This window comes from Ailuropoda melanoleuca, chromosome 1 (assembly GCF_002007445.2).
Source record: "Ailuropoda melanoleuca isolate Jingjing chromosome 1, ASM200744v2, whole genome shotgun sequence".
NCBI classification, from domain to species: domain Eukaryota; kingdom Metazoa; phylum Chordata; class Mammalia; order Carnivora; family Ursidae; genus Ailuropoda; species Ailuropoda melanoleuca.
In genome coordinates, this window is record NC_048218.1 from 158,207,323 (window position 1) to 158,230,271 (window position 22,949).

Sequence of the window (22,949 nt, forward strand, 5' to 3'; positions counted from 1 at the left end):
TGGAGCCTAAGTCCGTGAACAAAGTGGAGGGCCATGGATTGTTGTTCTCACCTTTCCAAACATAAGAAATGCAGAATTTTTCATTGACGCATGGTAATAGGCTGAATAAATTTCTTCAAAAATAGAAGTTACACAACATCTCATTTTACCTGTCAAACATAAAATATTTAGTTATTTAGTGGAATATTTCCATGCACAGAATTTTATTTTTAAAACATGAAAACTCTGGCAACTTTTAGACTTTACTATGGATTTGACCATAGTAAAAAACACAAAAAAACTGCATTTTTGCTAGTTTTTCTCAGTCCATGGATTTAACTGTTCCATCAACTTCAAATTCCCTGGAGAGTTTACCTATTTTTTTCACATTTATTATAACAATAACTGGTTGAGTGAGGGCTAAGGACAGTTGCCCTCTCTGTGGTTTTGACTAGCATTGTCCATTAAGACTTTCCGAGGTGCTGCTGTCCCTATGTGGCTCTTCAGCACTTGGATGTGGCTAGCTCAGTTCAACTGAGAAACTGAATATTTAATTTTGTTTTAATTTATATGTACATTTAATCACACGTGGTTAGGTTAGTGGCTACTGTATCAGATAATACAAGTCGTTTATGACCCCGAGCAATTCAAGTCTACACTTGCAAGTAGCATTAACATTGGCTGCTCTGGATTGTGGTCTAGGGTTTTCCTCAGTGGTTCTCAATTAGGAGGCAATACTTACCTGCCAAAGAGGTGAAATTTTGTTAGGACATTTTTGTTTGTAACACCTGGGGTATTCTCCTGACATTTAGTAGATGGGGGATCAGAGATGCTTAATGGCCAAAAATGCATAGGGCAGTCTGCACAAGGAATTACCATCCACCCCGAATGCCAGTAGCAGCAATTTGACAAGCACAACGTCAGCAGAGTGCTCTGAATATTGTGGTTCCATCTGTGAGATCCCCTGCAACCTCAGTCCTATCTATAGCTAAATCTGTCTCCTACAATGTGTATCTTGTCAACGTCCGCCTCCCCAGGACCTCACTTTCTCATGTTCATTTTGTCCTGCATCTTCAACCATTCCCTCTCTACATTTGAACACACTTTCATCTTTCCCATCTCAGAAAATACCCTGTCTGAATTCCATATCCACTAGCTGGGACTCTCTCTGCCTCGTCATTCACAGCACCCTGTCCCCTGCTAATGTCAGAACCTAGTGGGGGAAACTACTTTTTTCTATCATGATGAAAAGAGAGTTCACACCATATGCAGTTTTAAAGCACACCATTTTATTACATAGACATATCAATAGAGTCATCATACCATGTTCCACTTCTAAACAATTGTATATGTGTGTGTGTATAAACACACACACATGTTTAAAAATTTCTAAGCAGAGTCCACTTTTATTCTTTTATGCTTATAATAACTTCACCTTTTTGTAGCTAGTTTCTACAGCACACTACCACACTAGCGCCACATATTTGTTTCCTAATTTACTTTCCCCCAGGATAGGCTCACACACTAAAACTGTACTGTAGTCACTTAAAGTATTCTAGTTCATAGGTCAATTTATTGTGAAAATTAAATTTTCAAGTACTTGAACAATGTCTTCCTAACATCCCCTACTTATCTCAGAAAGAATCACTCTATATCCCAAATAAATCCCTCTACATAACTGAGCCCTGAAAATATTGGGTTAAAAGAACTACATTTAAAGGTATATCTCTATCTGGTTATATACACAGTAGACTATTTGGATAATTGTCATGATTGCATCTCTTCTTAATTCTATATCGAAGCAGTGATATGCCTACTTTTGTCCTTTGATGGGTGATTTCATAAATTATTTCAAAAGGCATTAAAACATCTTACTGATGTATTAGAACTCTGTATTATACAAATGTGTCTACAAAGAAATGCCACCTAAAATTAGAGTCAGTGGTTATCCCTTCAGTACAAAACTACATCCTTATGTAAATTCAGTAGAGCCATATATATATACAAAATATCTGCATCGTGGAGTTTAGATTTTCAGCGATAAAGACTGTGCCTGTTTGTGGCATCAAAAGAACAGTGATAATGGTGATGTGAGGCTGCATTTATGGGCAACTTCTGTAATCTATCAGATAATGAAGTTATTCATATGAGTTAGGAGGCTTCAAACACTGCACCAAACAACCATAGCCCAGCTATTTCTTTTGACTATATACAGCCAGAATTTTTTTATGAGTCGACTTAAATAGGGTAGGTGATGACCATGTTGCTCTTAAACTAGAAGACCCTCAGATTTCCATTAACTGGAGTTATTATTTTGTTATCAAAATTAAAACCCATATTTTGTTTCTAAATTATAACATGTTCTCATCCTGAATATTAAAGGTTGAATTTACCTGTGGTTCAATAAGTAACTCATAAAAATGGCCTGAAAATTGATTAGCTTTGGGGAAAAATAAAAGTATACAATACAGTGAGAACCACATATTTTAAGATATTAGATTTCTTTATCTGTTGCCAGAAGTTGTGTTCTCATAAATATTTTCAAAGACCATGCTATTTTCTTGCCTATTCATATTGTCATAGATGGCTATTTTAACATTTCATTATGGACGAGAAGGACTTACTCTAACTATATAAATGCAAGCCTATCTTTTTATTTCCTTCTACAAAGAACTCTTTCAGGTTCTTTGGATATATGTATTCTTAAAAATGATCTGTCTATATTATTTCACATAACTTATAAAATTTTAAAAGACCTAAGTTAAATTCTACCAAAGCAAATTGTAACTTTACCTTTTGGGCATACATCATCTGTCCTTTTATATAATTTAACTGGGCTGTAAATTGTTTGAAATGTAAGTATCGTTTATGGCCATACCACCCTGAATGCGCCCGATCTCATCTGAAATGTAAGTATCATGAATAATCACAAGTCATTATGTATATATTTATAAATGTGGAAGTATGTGATTTAAAGTTGTGTTTATAAATCAGTATTAATCATTGTTATTACATAAATACCATAATAATAAAATAGCCAAATAAGTAATCTATCTTTATATTACACTATTCAGATCACTCAACTCCATAAATATCAGTCACAATGATATTTACCCACAGCAGACATAATAAAAAGAAAAAAATGAACAAATTTAGTAGAAATCAAACGTGTGATTTTGTGGGCATAGAAAAGCCTTGAAAAATTGCTTTCCCATCTCTTTGGGAATAGAATCTTGATAATACCCCAACAGCATTACAATTTCGTTCTGATTACCTATTTACATTCATGAATGCTATAAATATATGCTGTATATATTTTCTATATTTACAGTATATATACACACACATACACACGCATACTTTATTTTATTCTTAGGCTCATTCATGAACATGCAGATCAATCTGCACGGTATAATCAAAACATATTTATTTTCCTTAAATGATATTCATTTATAACTTTTCACCCTTGTGTAAAAATGCAAAAATATCATACAGATTAGTATGGTCTCTCTCTAAAAAAAATTTCTTTTTTATGCTTTAGGGTTGGGGTTTTTTTGTCATTTACAAATAAATTATGAAATATAGTTCATTCACAAATTGGAAATAATTATAATGTTTTTATAACAAGGCATTACTGAGGTTTTGAATTGTGGTATTCTTGAAGCCATTGTCTTTCAAAACAAAGACATCAATAAGTTATTGTTATTTCTTGATATTTGCACTTTTGATTATTTATATGAAATATGTCATTATAAATCTAATACTCATGCTAGTCAAACAGTGTTTTTGTAGAATATGAATCTTTCTGTTTATTTCTCCTTTTTTTTTTTTTTTCCTGAAAAGTCTTTCGAACAATCTGGAAAGTCTGTTCAAATTACTGCCAGAATATTTCTGGAAAGTTCTCACCCAATTAAAAAAGCTGAAGAAATAAGTGAGGCAAAACCAAGGGAGAATGATTATACTGGGTGCTCATGGAAGATAACAGCAAATGCAAGAACTATTTTAATGTTATCGCCTAGTCCTTTGGTATTTTCTTTCCTCATGAAAATCCTAAAAAATGTTCAGTTCTTTAAAACATTGATTATACTCTTCCATTAAATATCAGTTGTGGTCCTCCATTGCTCATGTTGTCTGTCATTTCCTGTTAGGAAAATAAGATGAGTTAGTTAAAATTTACTTCCACAGTAAGATATTGATTTGGTTAATGGGTTTGCAAAACATAAATTTCAAGCCACTGAAAAACTTGCTGAGTTTGGGGGAAGGACAAGGATTGCTATTGTTGTTGCATTCGAGAAAATGAAATTTCATGGCTTCTTGGAGCACATGAAAATGCTGAAATGATAGTCTGTTAGACCAAAGTCGTCTACACACAAAAACAGTTCAATCTGTCCCCAGTCCCCTGAGTCTCTCCTTTTGTTTCTCAACTTTATTTTGGAAAGACCTCACCTAGAAAGAAGAAAATGGTTAAATGCCTACAATTTTCCCCCTTGCATTGGCTTCTCTGTCGAGCATGTCAACAAAGTGCCAACATATTCTAGGGGTTACCTCATTCTATAGAAAAGTGTGTGGCCTTTTTGCAAAGAACTGAAATAGGCCCACAAGGGGATCATTGCGTATATGTAATGGTGGATCACAAATAAATCACAGTGGGGAAGATTGGTTTCCATGACACTATCACTCATACAGGAAAAAAAAAAAAAAAAGCCCAACCAACAAATAGTAAAATCTCTTAATATGTTTCTTAAGGGATCAATTACGAGGATGTTAATAAGGAAAACTACATGGAAGGCAAATGAAAATTTAGATAGAAAGGATGAACTAACATAAGTTCCATTTGCAATTTGAGAAAATGTTAATTTAAGAAAAACTTAGATGTTTTGAATTCATATGTTTTATTGAACGTTAAACTCCTCCCTAAACATTAAAAGGTAATGAGATGTGAAACCCATTCACATTTATAATGGTTAGTCCGCCATATTATAAATAATATTTAGGCAAAAATATCTAAAAATCCTTTCATACCCGAACAAGCCTATTTGCAAAAGTGTAGTAAAGAAAGTTCAAATCCAAATTATTGCTCATTTATCTCAAGCCTATCAGTTTATATTTGATTTCTGTTTGGGAGAATTAGAAATGTTTGCTTTTGTAAGCTTTAGAAATTCTTGCCAAATATTTATTTGAAAAGTGAAAAGGTATACATGCCCTATTTTGAATCTCTTCTCTTAGAAAATTCAATAGAGGAGATGGAATAGAATAAAGATGCTTGCTTCTCGTTTTGGCTGGGTTGGAAAGATACTTAGGAAGAGGATCCATGGGGGACTAGAAGGTAGAAATTGGCCTGGTTTTTGAATTTTGCTTTTGAAAACTTTGTTGTCTTTTGAAAGATGTGGTAGAACTTCTTCCAAGAAAATTCGGAGAAAGGAGACAATAGGCACTGGAGATGTGTCCTGTTCTCACATCAAGATGTGTCTCTCCAGGCAAAGTTCCTGGTCCCTTCCAGGTCCTAAGGAGTTTTCTCATGCCTGGGTATCCATTATATCTCCCCAGTAAGGTGCCAAGGAAATACAAGAAAAAAGCCTAGAAACTCAAACTCCTTTAGGGTAAAGACTCTGACATAAAGTGGAAAAGGTCCTTTGGCACCAGCAGCCTGCTTCTGTGGCCTGGTGATGATTCAGTGACTGGCTCACTGCGTATGCACATGGTAAGAGCAGGTATGGAAACACAGTGGGGTTGTGGGGCTGAGGTTAAGTTCATAGGCAGGCAACATGACTTGAGGCTTCATTCAAGAACTCACTGTGGGTGGCAAGTTAAATAGAAACAATTCTTCAAAACGATCTTTAACAAAATTTACTCATACACCCTTTTCTATTTCTCATACTACTACAAAAACAATTTCCCAGTGAATTTATAGAAGTAAGATTCTTAGGTGCTTGTTCTCCTAAAATGAATTTGCATTCAAAATAGTAGCTTAAAAACCATAAAAACTAATCTAATGTACAATATTTTATTGCAGGATTAAGAAAAAAATCCAGTTTTTAAAAAAATCTTACAAAAAAAAGTGCTTTCCTCGCTAAATTCCCACTAATATGGACACAGTAAAATCAAGGGTAGAAAAAAAGAGCAGGGGNAATAAATAAAAAAAAAATCTAAAAAAAAAAAAAAAAAGAAAAAGAAAAAAAAAGAAAAAAGAGCAAAAATTAAGGTTTTAAATGCATTAGGATTTTTAGTTTATTTGCAAATAGGCATGTCCAATTTGGCAAGAAGAATATACTCTAAATTTGGGCAGGACGAAATATGACTATTTGCAAGTGGATACACTTTCTGCCATTGGCCATAGTATCAATGTGACTTTCTGCGTTTCCAATTATATTGCTTAACCAAAGCAAGAATGGCGACTGTATATTTTTAGCAACCCAAAGTATAGGAAATAAATGTGAAATGTAGCACATCAGAAAATTTTGTAAAAAGAAAGCCTCATACAGCATGTTTACTGTATTAGTGTCAAACTTACGTTATCCGCTCATGCAATTTTGGCATGAGGGAGATACAGTTTGTCTTCATCAGACGCACCTATTATTAAAAACAAAACTCTGGTCTGTGAATGATGGTTTTGAGTCAGAATCATGATGTAGCAGATAATAAAGGAGTCATGAATCATCCAAGCAGAAATGTGTTTGGATGCTTACGGGAGGCTGAATATTTTAAATACTCAACCAACTTTCAAGCTGCAAGACTCTGCCATGTAGGTTTTATGTTGGGTCCTCAAAGTAGTTCTCATGAAAGTGATACTTTGAGGAACAACAAACATCACAGCATCAGTCCAGACTGATCTGCTGACATCATGGCTTCCTAGGAGAGGCATTGCTTCCTGCGGTGACATTACGACATGGTAACTCCCTAGAAATCAGCGTACCTTGTAGGTAACTCTGGTGTCGGGGGCACCACCGGGCAGCTGGGCAAGTCGGTTATTTCAATAGCCCTCAATCTCTAATATAAATATAACAATCATATAATAAATATTGCACAAACATATACACAAGAAAATCTAAGTCACAGTAGAATAAAAACAGAGCACAAAGGAGCCACTATCCAAATACATAATGGTAATCTATTTTTAACAACCCATTTCTTTAAATTATCAGTCCTGCTAATTGTATCATAAATTTTTTTCAAAGAACATGTGTACATCTGTTTCAAATTGCTTTTTTCATGGAGCAATTTAAGAATATCTACTTTCTTTATTTGAATGTATTGATTGCATACAAAATGGAATCACTTAAACCTATAGAATATTTTTTCTTCAAAATTACAAGAAGAAAATGCAGTAGTAACTCTTGCTAATCTGTCTTCTAATCTGTGGTTGTGCTCTTTTATTTCCATGATATCAAGTGAAATATGAGTGGTCATTATCTTAGTCAGTTTATGTTACAGATGTTTTATCTTTTCCTTCATAGATCCAGTAACAGGAACTGAAATTAAGAAATATGTGCAAAATGTCATAGAAAGACAGCTCACTACATCATTTGTCCTTCAAGCAATAAATGTTACTTCCTGTTTGAATGAGTTTCATGAACCAATTATGCAAGAATATTATTTAAAATATAGGCAAAGCTATGCAAATATGCATAAAGTTTAGATGAGAATTTAATGAAGCTTTAGGCGGATTGTAATATCTGCACTGGTAGGCAGGGCTTTTTGTTGCCTTATTAAAAGGTCCTTTTATGCCTCAAAATCTAATTTACATAATCAAATGCATCTCCTTAGAAGCCCAAGAGGTGAGCTAGAAAGGGGAATTCATCAGATTTCTAAAACTGGCATTACTGAGTTGAGAGGGTATTTAGTTTATGTGTTTCTCCTCAGTACAATACATAAAAATCCATATTTATAAGGCATTCAATATTTTATGAAATGCTATTTTAGGAACTGTGTTTTGGTATAGAGAGCTATGAAATTGTAGAAAACAGGTGTACCCAAAATAGCAGAGAAAAAAGTAATAAAAAATTCCCATTCTTAGCCCAATGGGGCCAAAGTTTTAGAAAATCCAATTCCTCCAATTCTCATCTAAAGCTGCCAGTTGATTGGCCAAGATTCGGCTGCAGTCTCCGTCACATGCTAGCAGCGAGCCGAAGAGGCACAAAACTCACTTTCTCAGCCATTTCGTGAGAGTGGTGCAGCGAATGCTCCCTTTCCGAGAACATCCTCCTCTGTTCGTAGCTGGCCAGCCGGCAGGTGAGCCAGGAAGACAGCGTGCAGCCGCCGATCCCGATGCACGCAAGGGACATGGAGGCGAGATGCAGAGGATAGAGGGACGAGGTCTTCTTTGTCACTGCCCGAAGGAACTGAAAATTCAGGATGCCCCCAATGAGGCCGCAGATGCAGCAGGCAGAGAAAAGGATCATCTGATAAGAAAACGAAAGGGAGCGTCAAAGCTGAGGAAGCCGAGCTGAGCAGAGCACGGGGCGCTGTCCCACTGCACCAAAGGCAAGATGCTTTGCGCGCTTCTCAGAGGACAGAAGCCAACCTTTCACCAGGTTTCTGTGCAATCGGACTCAAGGGGAGGAACACAGTGTTTCAGAGTTAATAGCTGACTGTATAAAGGCCAGGGATACATCTTTTGAAAACGCTGAAATAAGCAAAATTTGTCTTCAAGGTAGATTCAGATTGGAATCATACTTACTTACTATCTATCCTGTGCTTTCTATGCTAGGAACTTGAACACATCCCCTCTCAATGAACCCACCCAGCAAACCTCTGAGAGAAATCGTCATACACATTTTGGACAGTGAACGGGGAGCAGGTAACCCTCAAGCTGAGGGACTGAATCCAGATTTTCTGACTCTAAATCCAGTTTCACTATGTTAACCCCCTTAAAATACCTAAATATCTTCTCATTGAGCTGTCGTGAGTTCCACCGAATTTCAGATCTTTATACTTCTCTAAGTGATCCTGGGGAATTTGGTTACTCCTCTTTTGCATTCCAAGGAGTTTTATTGTGTATCTATATCCCAAAGGATAATTTAGGGACTCCCTGTGAACTGGCCCTTTATATTACAAATCCTTTGTTACTCTGTGGCACTACAGTGAAGAATACAGAATAGACATCCCCAAAATACTGTCTGGTTGTTTTGGGGAAACACAGGATGTGGCTTTGCTTTTGATCCTATTATTGGTTTGATCTGCATCTCTATTAAGAGACCTCAGGGGTTTTATTCTACCTAAATATCATAAATTTAATTGAATACTCTAAAAGCTTTAATGATTTTATTTTGTATTTGCATTTAGTCTAAATTCCCCCATGGGCTTTCCTTATACTTTATAGTATGACACTAATTTAATTATCTACATTTATTTCCATTTTTCTCCAGAACACGGGCTCCACTCCAGTTCTCTCTTGCCAGTCCTACAGCTTGTTCATTCCCACCTCAATGATATTTTCCCTTTCCTGGAAATGACATTGCTTCTTTCTTAGACTCCTAGATGGAAGGCCCAAAGGCAGTCCTAACTTCTTCAGAAAGCCTTCCTGGATTTGCTGATCTCCTTTGGCATAATTCCATCAGGCAAGCCGCTATGTAACTTCATTTAGCATTTAATTTTACACTCTCAGGAATTATTTGCTGTTGACAGCTGAGTTTAGCAAGCATTTATTGAGCACCTAACATCTGTTAGGCTCCGAGTGAGGCAGCTGTTGGCATTACAAAAAAGAATAGCTCATAGTTATTGCCCTTGAGTACGCTGCAGTCTTGTGTGAGAGAAGATCCAACATTTCAACATGGCATGGCAAAAATTAAGAAAGAGGGATGAATTGGTTGCCCTTAGAATAGGGAGGAGGAGAATGTAGCCCAACCAGGTGTTTCAGACAAGGCTTCCCTGATAACATGTCATCTAAACTAAGTGCATGCAGTTCCCAGAAAAGGGTAAGGCCACAGATGTCTGAAATAGCATAATGAAATAGCATGGTGGGCAGAAAGAATCACAAGTAGTTTGTTTTGTTTCTCTAACTTATTTCGGCATCTTTATTGTGTCTGTCTCTCAGTATTTATCACCAAGACTGAAAATCCAATGATGGATGAGTATCTTTTTATGGTTGATTAAATATGATACTGAATATCAATGACCAAATAATTGAATCATCCCAAATGGGAACCTGTTGCTTCCAGTTTCACATAGAATCAATATACTACCTTTGAAATATGTTCAGATAGCATGCAGTTTCTTGGGAAATATTTTGGTGTTGACTCATTCTCAGAAAATATGGGAAGATGTTACATTCTGGGCTTCAAACAATGAATACTATTAGTTAAGAAAGTAAATGACAAATTATTTGACTATTATAAGAAAACATGTTAGTCTCATTGTTCTTGAAAGGCATGACACTTCATTAACATGCGCAAACAGAAAATTCTCATCTAGGAATTAAAATGTTAACATCTATACCCACATTTATAACCATATATGATTTTCAGATCTCACCAGACTAGAGAATTTAGACTCCAGAGATATTTGGAGTGGAGAAATTATCACGCAATTTGATTGAAGGGTAAAGAATCCTTGATAGCTAAATGGCATCTATGGGAATATCAGAGGGTAAAAGAGGTTAAAGTAAACGGTAGTTTATAATAAGTTCAGCTCTTATGATTTTTTAAATAACTCTTAAGAGAATTAGACAGAAAAAAGACACTAGTGCCTTTTTAAAAATTCCTTCTCTTCCCTTCTCCTATGAACTGAATATTTGTGTACCTCTAAGTACAAATGTTGAAGTCGAATCCCCAATAATTAGGTCAGGAAGGTGGAGTCTTCATAAATAGGGTTGGTGTCTTTATAAAAGAGATTCTAGGGCGTTCCCTTTACCCTTTTGCCACATGAGGACACGGTCAAACATTTGCAACCTGGAAAAGAACCATACCAGAATCTAGCTACACAAAGTGGGTCCCTAGTCTGGGCCCAGCCTCCAGCACTATCAGAAATAAATTTCTGTTGTTTATAAGCCACCCAGTCTATGGTACTTTGTTGTAACAGCCCAAATAGATGAAGACATCTCCCCTCCCTTTCCTTCCCACGTTCCCTTTCTCCTCTGCCTCTCCCTATTTTCCTCTCCCTCCCTCATTCTTTCTGTCTTTGCCTGCTCATTCTTTCTTTTTTTCTTTCTCTCTCTTTCTCTTTTTCTCTTTCTTTGTTCTAAGTTTCAGAAATTGTTATTATATAGCCATAAAGACTCCAGTAAAATAAAAGTAGAGACAGAACGAAGGCCATGACTAAAAAGTGATGGAAGATTCATAGATGCAAATTACAAGCCTCCAAAAATTTGTATCTAATGCTTTCCCTTTTTAGAATTTTAAAAAATTCCATCTCACATGTCTAAAGCAATGGGTGCTTCATTTTTTAGTCACAAGAGATAGCCTTGCAAAAAAAAGATGTGATTAGAAAAACTAGTTAAACAAAAATAACGAATACTCCCATCCCTGCCCTCCTCAGATAACTGGCCTACCCCTGGAAAACTCTTTTTAGGATCAAAGACCGCTTTCTAGGGTCCAAGTGTAGTATAAATTTTGCCAACTTATAAAGGTCTATGATCTTTCCTATTGAACACAAAAAAATAAACAAGGCTTTCTCCCTCTTTTGAACTCTCAAAAAAACATCATGGAGGGAAGTGGGGAATCCACCCTTCAGCATACAGAAGTTCTCCTCCAGCCATTATCAGAGTTAACTGGGAGCATGTTCCATACCCCGGAAACCCATGACAGTACTGTAAAACATCTGAAAACACTTACATTTGCATTCACAGTAATAAAATAAAATTAAATAAAAAATTCGTTGGGAATTAACTGTAACTATAACAACACAGCTGTTTTGCTGCATCACAAAATTGACTTCACAGTCAAAGCCAGTAATCTGTAGGCCCAGTTCCACATTTAAATAGTTAAATTTCCCATGAACTCAAGCCATGTCTTTTTTAGCTTACTGAAGGATTCATGTGAGTGTCTGGGAGTCTATAAACTGGGAAAGTGGAGATTGTCAACCACAACAGTCATTATGGGTTGCGTATACATGCATTTAAAGAGTATATCAAAGCTTTTCTTTCTTTTTCTTTTGTCATAGTCTCTAATAATCTTGATGGTTTGGTTTTGTTTTTGTTTTTTGTTTTTTTTTGAAAATGAAAAAGCCAGGATTTATTTGTCAGTCCTCTTTTCATCCTAAATGAGTAACATTCACTATGTGAAAGTTGGCTTGTCATCATTTCCACTGTCGGATTCCTACATTTCAAATACCTCAATGCAAAATACAAGCAAGGCAGAAACTTACGACAAGTCCAGATTTTTTTTTGGCGCACAATATTCCACATATGCCACAAAGAAGAAACTGCAAGGGAAAAGAATAAAAATTATTCTATATTCAAAGATAGGAAACCTCTATTTTTTTAGATTATAGCTCACTCATGACACTTGCTCCAGGGAAGCTTGAAAATTTTACATTCCCATTAAAAGCTAGAAAGGAAAATACCTCATTCTAGAATAGTAAGAGATAAAAATGCTAACTTTAGTGAAAATGTATCCTTTTGCAAGGTTGATATAGGCAATCGTGGGACTTAAGCAAAACCTGAATCAGTTTTACACCAGGTAAAATTATGAAGTAAATAAATTTAGAGTTTGTTTCCTCCCATTTTCTTTCACTATCTTCTTATCCCTTTCTACTTTCTTAGGAAGAGAAGTGGTGTTATACATTCATTCATAATTGATTTCTAAGCAAGTAGAAATCAATGGGCTCTTACTACACGTAGTGAAACTCACACAAACAAAAAGATAAGGCATCAGAAAGGGAGATATTCTTCTTTAGAGACATTCTTTGTACCTCTCAAACTATGTCAGGTAAAATGCTGACCTCCTCATCCTACCAGAAATACAGTCCTTGTGGATATGTTGGAAGAACTCAAGGAGATGAAGCTTGATGGCATGTCATTTCTTGTAAATAAGCACTTGGTGACATAATCGCTTTACAAAGCAGATGCATCAAATAGTCTACCAATGACACACTATTAGGTAGTTTGGCTATTGGAAAATGGTAAGTCATTTAAGTTGGTTAGTAACATTTAGAGCCATTTGAATGCGCATTTTTACATACATCTGGCTGGAAGCAAACCATATAAATAAAATAATACAGACATTAATAAATAATAAGCCCACTAAGGGCTTTCAGACTAGCAAATAAAGCTTTGAATGCAGTTAAGTTTTTCCTTTTGATATTCTTTTAAATTGTGCTATCTCCAGTCAGAACTAATAATATAAACGGTCTTAAGTGAATTTCACATATGGGTAGACTTTTAAATATATACATAAAAATATTCTAAGAATTATCTGAAATAAATAAAATGCTTGTGAGAAACAACAACAAAATTTGATAAAGAAATAATGAGTTAAGCAAGTTTTCCTTTGCAGGGATCTTTCCATCTAAGGCAATGATGCGGCAAGACAGATCAGAAAACACAAGGTTATATAAGAATTTGTTTATAATATAGATGATCTTTCAAATTAATGGGAAAAAGATCAAGATCCAATGGAATTAAGGCAGTTTACAAACCTTCCCTAATATCATACACCAAAATGTCCATGAAACAGTTTGAATATTTAAGTGTATAAAAAATAAGTATAGTAACATTCAACAAAGTTAAATATTTATGTAATTTTAGAGGAATGGGAAGGATTTACTAGACATAACAGCAAAGTCACAGACCAAAATGGAAAATACTTACAAATATTAATACATAAAATGATATTTTTGAGAGTAAAAAATAACATACCTCTCAAAAGCAAAAAATAAGTTGGGATCATAATTAGAAATCCTATGACAGACAAGGGTTAACATACTATATAAATTGATCTAATAAAATAATTTAAATACCTTAAACCATGAGAAGATAAAAACTCAGAACTTTATAAACCTTGAATTCTTGCCTACTTTTCAGAAGTTTTAAAAAGCTACTTCTGAGTAACCCTTTGTCACCCCTCCTTTGTGTCCTGGGTCTCGATGAACTTGTCCTTGAGGACTCTGCCTTACCGATCCTGTCTCATGTCTATCAAGGCTGTGCACAAGCCGTTCCAGTTTGGACCAATTCTGTACCTCTCGGTGCTTCCCAGCTTCAGATCAAAGCCTCAGCATGTCCTTCTCCTTGCTTGCCTGACTAACCCATTATTCACCCTGAAAGTCCATTCACCCAGAACTCATTCCTGAAATAATTTGAAAGCAAAGTAGTATTGTGTTCCTTGGATCTCTTCTGAAATCTATAAACACTGCTATTACTTATTCACAGCCAAGCTCAAGGAGACCTCAGGAGTTTAAGCTGAGTTCTCCTTCCCACCCACTTTGTTAGAACATCGAGGTGGCAATAAAATTGCTTCCTTCTGTGGTCCACTAAGGAAAGGAAGTTCAGGGCTTGAGGCTGGGGGAAGGTAGAATACGAGGAGAATCAAACAATATATTTCTACTCCCAATCAGGCCTGGAGAGTAAATACTTCTCAATAGTTACTTCTGTGAGGGTATCCAAAATCCGCGTTCCCTGGAGGAAACTTGTAATCTGAGAAAAAATTTACCCATATAATGGGCAGTATATAAAATGACATTTATGAGGAGGTTTTAAGGGATGTTAGCTGAAATTTAGTCGTCACAGTTTATAGAGAAGTGTAAAAGAAGCAAAAAAGAGCAGTAAATGATCTTCTAATTTCACGGGCTCTCTGTACCCCAAGTCAGAGCACTGGAAGGGATCTTAAAAGATGATTTAATTCAGTCCTTGCGGTTTGCATGTGGGGAAGTTCAGGTCCAGACAGGCTTAGTGACTTACTCAAGGTCATTCATCAAGGTCACAGGTCACCCATGTAATCTACGTCTTTTTTAAGTGTCTTAGTTAATTTATTTCAAATAATGTCATGAAATGCTTTTCAAAAGCATTTTTCAGGACTAGTCCTGGGCATCATACTAGCAAATCCAACCAGAAGTGTTCAATGAACACCTGGTCATCTGTAATTGCTCTCTTTGCCCTTCCCATTGTTAGTTTTTGTTTTAATAAGAATGATTATAAAATCAATCAATTGTAGTACAGTCTACAATTAAGTGTACCTTAGTACATAGGGAATTTGTTTTGCTCAGTATAACTTTATCAAGGGTGCAAAGCACTCACACCACATTATGAAGCAAGTGAAAAACAAATCTCTATAAAGTAAAATTGATGGCTGGAGACATATATATCTGAATTAGATATACAATTTTACATGAGAAAATATAATTTTATTTCTAAGAAGACGGACTATTTAAACCCAGGGAGAGTTATTTGCTTTGCTTTTACTATGAAGTTATATAAATGAAGTGATCTAATAATAGGAAGAGCAACTATGTAATGAAAGTAATTAGCCCTCCAAGTGGAATTCATTTGATTCCAATTTAGATTAAATTCAATAGATAACTAAGGTTATGACTCATTATAAGGTGAAATGGAGCTATTATGGAAATAGCATTCTGTATTTTGAGTAGATTTTCTTCATGAAAGGTCCACGGAGCCTTCTGCTTTTGCTTAAGATGTAGAAAGAACAAAGATGTCATTCCCGCTTATACAATAAGAAAAAGCAGAAAAGCTAAGAGATTGATAACTTTGAGAGCCCATCAGAATGCTGAGGTCCAAGGCAATGGAATAACTGCAGTTCAAAGAGGAATAAGGCCCTCAAAGGAAATTCAGGACACATAAACTATGTCACTTGTTGCAGAGACAGGAGGAGGGGACATGGGTTGTCACATAAGTCGGAGTGTGGGGAGGGAGGGGAGGTGATGCAAAGCTCTGCTCTGTCCTTTAGGCTTCCTTTCTTATGAAGCAAATGCTTTAAGCCCCAGGAAAGGGGTGACAAAGCTTATCATTTCCAGGACGTATGCAAACATGGATTGCAACTCTAACTAGAGGAAATGTAGGAAAAGATATCTGCACCAAAGATAATCACTGTAACAGCACAATCAGTTCCTCACTAGAATGACTCTGCCTTTTGCGCTAACGGCCTAAATGAATATATCAAGATAAAATACTTAAGAGATTCTGGAAAAAAAAAAAAGTACATTCGAACTTTCGACATCTAGTCAAATTCTCATGCACACAAGAGATTACAAAAAAGACCGGATCATTTGGGCAAAAGCACTGTGATGGTCTGAATTATAGCTCTCCAAAGAGATGTATGTCCTAATCCCCAGACTCCACAAATGTTACCTTATTTGGTGGTGGTGGGGGGGAGTCTTTGCAAATGTGATTAAGAATCTCCCGTTGAGATTATTGTGGATTGTCCAGGTAGACCCTAAATATAATCACGAGAGTCCTTAAGAGGAAGAGAAGGTCAAAAGAGACAGAAGGTTCCAAGACGACACAGAGAGATACAGAGAGAGGGAGAGAGATGTGAAGAGTCCATGCTGCTGGCTGTGAAGGGGAGGAGAGCTGTAAGTCCCAGGATGTAGGCAGCCTCTGTGGGCTGGAAATGGATTCTCCCCGTGGCCTCCAGAAGGATTCTAGGCACACAGACCTATTTTAGATTTCTGGCTCCCAGAACTGCAAGAGAATAAATTTCTGTTGTTGTAAACCACTAAGTTTGTAGCAATTTGTTCCAGCAGCAATAGGAAACTAATACAGGCGCCCAAATATTTTACATGACACACTCTACAAGAATTACTAGAAGCTGTTCAGGAAAATAAACAGGGAAAGCCCTGAGATAAGAAAGAAATGTAGGAGAAAAAGCACAAAATCAAACAAAACAGTAAATCTTTTATATTAAAAAAAATTGACTGGAAAAATGAATATCTGTTTAGAATGAATATTCCCAGGCAATTTTGGCATGGGAGATGGTGAGGTGGGGGTAAAGAAGATGTAAGTAGTGTTCTAGAACTCCTATCATTTAGCAGAATAACAGAAAAGCTAACTAGTTCTAGATATTGACAGAAAAGTACCACTTTAAATTTGTGCATTTAAATATGGAGACTGAGAAAATAAAGAGAAAAATACAATTTTACAGTAAAGCTTGAACCAACAGATGTCAGGGAAATTTAAAAAAATGAAAGGAAATAAAGTGAAACTATAAAATAAATTGGGGGGCGCCTGGGTGGCACAGCGGTTAAGCATCTGCCTTTGGCTCAGGGTGTGATCCCGGAGTTCTGGGATCGAGCCCCACATCAGGCTCCTCCACTATGAGCCTGCTTCTTCCTCTCCCACTCCTCCTGCTTGTGTTGCCTCTCTCGCTGGCTGTCTCTATCTCTGTCAAATAAATAAATAAAATCTTTGAAAAAGAAAAAATAAATAAAATAAAATAAATTGGAATAAATAATTCAATAGTGTAAACAATCAGACTAAATGTGAATGTTTTCAATTTTCCTCATAAGAGGGAAGATAGAAAAGGGAAAAAACAGTTTACTAGGTGAAGGAGGAAAGGCGTTTGTTAAAAGATCCCTAAAATGAATAAATGAATAAACACCTCTTCTTTCCTTCTGCTTTTCTCTCTTTCTGTCTGCCTCTCTGTTTCTGTCTCTCTGTTTCGTTTCTGTTTTTCTCTCAGGATGACCTAGATGCTTGTTAATGAATTCTTTATTAGTATTTCTTTCTGTCCAAGAAAGTTTATTCTGGGAAAAGACTAAGAGTAAAAAAAAAAAAAAAAGGCTATTGTAGAATTTCTCAATTTTAAATTATGTAATGGAAAATGTTGAAACCATGGTTGTAATGGAAGCAGATAAAAACAGTGGCCAGAAAAACAAGCAAGTGTTGGGTGAAGGGGATTATGAAAGATGGTGGGCCAATCTTGTTTTAAGAGAGCTCATTAAAATTTTTGCCACATGACATTTAACCACCTCAGATGAAACAATTTTCACTGAAATTCACTAGCCATTACACAAGATGTACATACTAGAAAGTAGAAACGATGCTATTTCCCCCCCTCAAGATATTGAGCTTGAACCACAAATTGAACTTAATACTTTGATAAATTTTAATGAGTTACACAATTTCGTCAAAATTAATCTTCCTTTAAAATATATAGAAAAATTATCAAACAAACCCCACAAATATTAAATGTTGGGAGACTGATTGGAAAGAAACCTGTTTCTGGTTAAACAGTGTATTTCTCCTTGTACATAGATTAAAAGTTTGATGGTTTACTTTGCTACCACCAGTTCTTGGATATTTTTATCCTACTTCAATCATCTGTTCAAGAATGATAGCTGGAGTCTCTTAAAGGATTATTTTGTATTTTAGCACGCAAAGCGCTACTGTGCTAACGTGGTTCATATCTTCCCTGATACTGTGCTGATACCACAGTGATTTTCTGGCTGTCCTCATCAGATGAGTAGTTTTATTCTCAATTAAATATAATGAATCATAAACCACGACATATTAAAGTAGATGTAGCTTCCATGACCACCACATTTCATTTTGACTTAGAAAGGTTTTTTTTTTAGTTCGACACATTCATAATAGTGGCTGAAATAAAGCTTTTCTGTTCCGAAGCATTTTGATAGTCTCTTAATTCTCTAGAAAAAAAGGGGGTTGAAAAAGGGAATTTTCTTTCACGATGGCAAGTGAATGAAGAAAAGAAATTATGGAGCAAAGAAACCGTTTTGAGCCTCATGCTACATAAAAGTAAAATTGAGTGTGTTATTTCATTTGCTGTTATTGGTACTGTTAGGATGAGAGATCATCTATTTTTATATCCAACTTTGCCATAGCTCCTCAGACAAAGCTGTGCTGTTGAAGTTTCTAGATGACATGGTGGAATTTCAAACTGAATGAATGAATTAGTAGATGCGTGGATGAATGTAGCACATTATACATGGGGAGGAGCAGAAATTAATCAGATTTAGCCAATTCCAGACACATAACTGGGTGCAATCAGTCTTTTCACTGAATCAAATCCCATTAACTTCTTTTTTGTTTTTCTGAAACACTCATGATTGGTCAGATTAGGTTAATTCTCTTCTCAATGGTGGCATTTGAAAATAATGTGGATGGTATTGACCTTTTAAATGTCACAATCCTAGCTTTGTGGGTTTCAAAAGTCTCCTTCTCAAACCTCAGAGGTCCTTGAGATGTCAGCATGAGTAGACCTTTCTATTAAAAAAAAAAAAATCACTGAAAAAGATATTACCTCGACACTAAATGATAACTTCCAGAAGATCCTTTTTAAATGTGAGAAGTGACTTCCCAAACTAGAAAAGGTCATATTCTTTTCAATTTTTTTATTGATGTACAATTGACATGTAACATTAGAATAGTTTGTGTTCTTAATTATGTGAGACAAAAAATGGCTTGGGAAAGGGCCTTATGAGCATATATCCCAACTGTTGATTTATTTTCTCTCAATAGACACAGTATAGGTTTTTCCCCTTGGTAAAACTAGAAATTGGGCAGTGTCTCAACATTTTTAACTGAATGCTATTACTTACTATCACCTAGTCTGTTCTGTAAACTGCTCTGAGTGATTATAATTCAATCTCCCCTTTAAATACCCTTTAATGCAGACACTGTCATTCAACACACACACTATCCCATCACATTCAGACATTTGCTCCTGGAAGAAATCAGATACTTTTCCCTTCGTCAAGATCAAATAATGTAAAAAACAGTTAATAGGTATCACAAAAAGCTTCAGGACATTAAAAAATCAGAATATACTTTTTTAAAATGTAAGATCAATTGGTTACTTTGAGAGCCTTTCAAATACTTGGGTACTATGGCTGGCAAGCCTTTCTGTCCGAGAGCAGAGATTCTCAAGGAAGGAGAGGAGTTCTTCATTTTATGATTATAAGCAATGACCTGTCCTGGATGGACCATGATTAAAAGTAGATAACTACCATCTGTATGTCTTCCCTCCAGAGAAAAAGAGAATACAGTGGTAGGCAGAGTAGGGTCCCTAAAAACTACTTGATCAAACTTTAGAGCTTGTCACAATTATAACAATCTTGACCACATGAATCCTCCTTGAAATCCTTTGTAAGATCTCAAAGTGAAGGGATCTCTTCCCATTTTGAGGGTATTTGTCTCATACGATAATCCTATCTGAATACATATCTATCCAGTTTCGAGTACCAAGATTTCCCCCAACACTTGTGAGGTTTAGGCAGGGTATACAAGCTGCCCATGCTACCTCCCTTTTTGTTGTACCAGGATAATCTTTGAGAATACGCTGTTGGCTGCCTTAATGATTAGACTCAATTTGTATTATATGACCTCAGTTATGAAGCCTTGACAAGATTTTTCAAATAATGGCATCTGTAAACCATTTTTATCAGAATGACATGGGAATATTTGTTATAAATGCAGAGTCACGGGCCCCCATTGAATCAGCTTTTGGTGGGATGGGGTCCAAGAATCTGCATCTTAGATAAATTCGGGGTAACTGTTATGCTCCTTATAGTAGGAGAACCTTAGGTATAGAATTATAGGACTGATTTAATTCTTTACCAGGAGCTGGCCAGATGTGGGACCTACCATGGCAGTAGTAGGCCTGAAGGAGCAGCAATGGATGGATGTCTAATACCAGACTCTGGAGACTCCCTAGGCTTATGTGATGAGCGAAGCTTCTTTTCTTTCCTGAAGGATTTAATGGAGAGTATTTGTCTCTTCATTCCCAGGTATAAAGACAGTTATCAGAAGCACCTCAGCAGAAGTAAGGGTGTTTTGTTCGTACATATCTCCATCAACCATGGTGGGTGGGGTAGGGAAGGAAATTGACGTTGCTTTCTCTGGCTCCTACTGTAGACATTTTATGCCTTTGCATGGCAAGTTTTAAGTGGCTTATCTTTGACAGATTCATTTCCCCCATCAAAGAATAGTGGCTTTTAAGGTCTTTACTCCCCTCTCCCCCACCATTTCCTCTGATGATAAATCACTTCTGGTGATCAGAACACCTTGACTGAAGCAAAGGTGGGGCTATCAGTGCTCCACAGAGAGCCTCTAAGGAGTAAGAGAACTATCCCTTTAAAGGACATTAACAAAAGGCACGTTTTCTTGCCCAACTTTTTCTCTTCATTGTTTTCAGTCTCCCACTCCCTTTTAAGAGAGAGTCTGGAGCAGTTGATTACAGAAGAATTTTACTCCCACTCTGTGGTTCAGCATTATAGTTTATATTATTTAGCCAAGTTTCTATGTCTGCTACAGTTCTCATAATGAATATTTTGGATCAGGTAGGAAATAATAGTTTTCTTCCTGAATGTATTTATGCCAGAGCCTGTCAGTATACATAATTGGACTGTGAAAACCATTAGGCTGGAAAAAGTAAACTAGAATAAGATGTTTCCAAACTCCATGGGCAATCAGAGTTGCAGAGCACTATTTATAACGTACCTGAAATTTACTAGGGGTGGAAGTGTCCTTTCTCTCCACTTAACCTATTTAGTTAACTTCAAACTGATTTTAAATGATGGCAAACTTGCATTGCATCTTCCCAGTAACCTGGTTCAATTTGATTGCCAGAGAGCCCTCAAACAAGGTAAACAGGGAAACTTGTAAATCAATCCTCAAAAGAGGTCCCTGGAGAATTTCTAAAATTGAGGACTGATTAAAAATTCCTCATTGCCTTAAAAGATCTAAAATAATATCTTTTAAGAACACAAATTAGGCTGTTAAAACTAACAGATTTTGGGAACTGACTCTGGAGAGCGAGGTTTTTGAGGACTAAATTTTGGAAGGAATTATTTAATTGAAGTGCAATAATGATGGAGAAGATTTATAAACTTAAGCTAATAAAGGACCCAGGGAAGATGCTGAGTTTCTGAATTGTTTCAGAATAGCTCTAGATGGTGGTTTCTGAGCCTCGATGATTTATGTTATTGATGTGATGGCTTTCAGCTTTCTCTGGATAAAGAGGACCATCATAAAATAATTTTGAGCCCGCCTTCCAATCTCCCACTGATTCATTTCTTCATTATTCGACAACTATATTATCCCAGTGAAGGTGCATAGACACTAATCTGTGTAGTATTATAAGGTGATACTACAGTGAATAAAAAATAAGTTACACACTCAGTAGAGCCAGACAGGAGGTGCTGGCTTTTAAAGAGGCAAAAAGATTAAGCCTGACAGATTTTCTATTTCCTGGAGTTAAGGTGTGCTTTTACTGAAAAACCCACAAAGATTGCAGGAAGAAATAGTAATGCAGCAAAAGTAAATAATTTTGGAGCATTAAAATACACACTTGGGTAATGGGCTCTGGAAAAAATATTAAACGCTGCACTCTCCATCAATATCCTTCAGCACAAAGATTATTTGCCTTACTGGAAGAAAGTTTACAAGATATTTAAGCAGATGGACCTTTACCCTCATCTTCCAGTCCTTTTAGTTTGGTTCCTGTTAAAGGACCCCAAATGGAAACACTTTCTCAAGTATTATGTTGGGATAAATTCTCAAATTTCCAAAGTTTACTTTTTCAAAAGTTCACAACACTTACTATTTGGGTTCTCTCTCCCAGTATTTCTGGGAAGGCTAAAAAAACCACTCTTTACTATTTCCACTTTGTGGGTAGAGGAATTAAGAAGCCAAAAAAGTCGTACAGTAAGTCAGTGGCAGAAGTTCAACGAGAGCAGAATATGGGGGTTCCCAAATTATTGTTTATTGTGCATTATACCCCATTTTATGTTAGCTCTAAGTAAATTAGAAACACCTTGTCAAAAAATACTCTTTTTAATAGACAAGCCATAAAGCATTCCTAATGAAAAGCTTGTGAGAGAATCTCTGGCAGGAAGGATGGCTACACAAGAATGACTATCACCTTGGTTTTAAACTTCCTCTGGAATTTGTGTTCTCTTTTTCCTCACAGTTACTATCATTCTTGGCCTCAGCTTCCAACCTGTATCTCTAGCCCAGTTGTGGGTAAAATCTAAAGTAAGATAAATCCCTGTCTAATCCCCTCACCACAACTAAAATAAGCTGATATTTTCAAGAGAAATTGATTAAAAACCAAAGGGGGTACGAG

General features: G+C 36.1%; 1 protein-coding gene across 4 annotated transcripts in view; it reads right to left on the reverse strand.

Annotated features, from left to right (window-relative positions):
• Positions 1-1,165: 1,165 nt before the first annotated feature.
• TMEM196 (transmembrane protein 196) overlaps positions 1,166-22,949 on the reverse strand; it is a 50,480-nt gene continuing 28,696 nt past the window's right edge. For 2 of the 4 annotated variants that reach the window (XM_002915365.4, XM_019795452.2), the window contains exons 2-4: positions 12,280-12,336; positions 8,124-8,378; positions 1,166-4,120 (exon numbers count right to left, since the gene is read on the reverse strand). In XM_002915365.4, the coding sequence (XP_002915411.1) occupies positions 4,061-4,120; positions 8,124-8,378; positions 12,280-12,336 (372 nt within the window). In that variant the 3' untranslated portion in view covers positions 1,166-4,060. Of the gene's footprint in view, positions 4,121-6,490; positions 6,550-6,892; positions 6,967-8,123; positions 8,379-12,279; positions 12,337-22,949 lie in introns of all 4 variants that reach the window. The other 2 variants (XM_019795450.2, XM_019795451.2) reach the window with 2 other exon arrangements.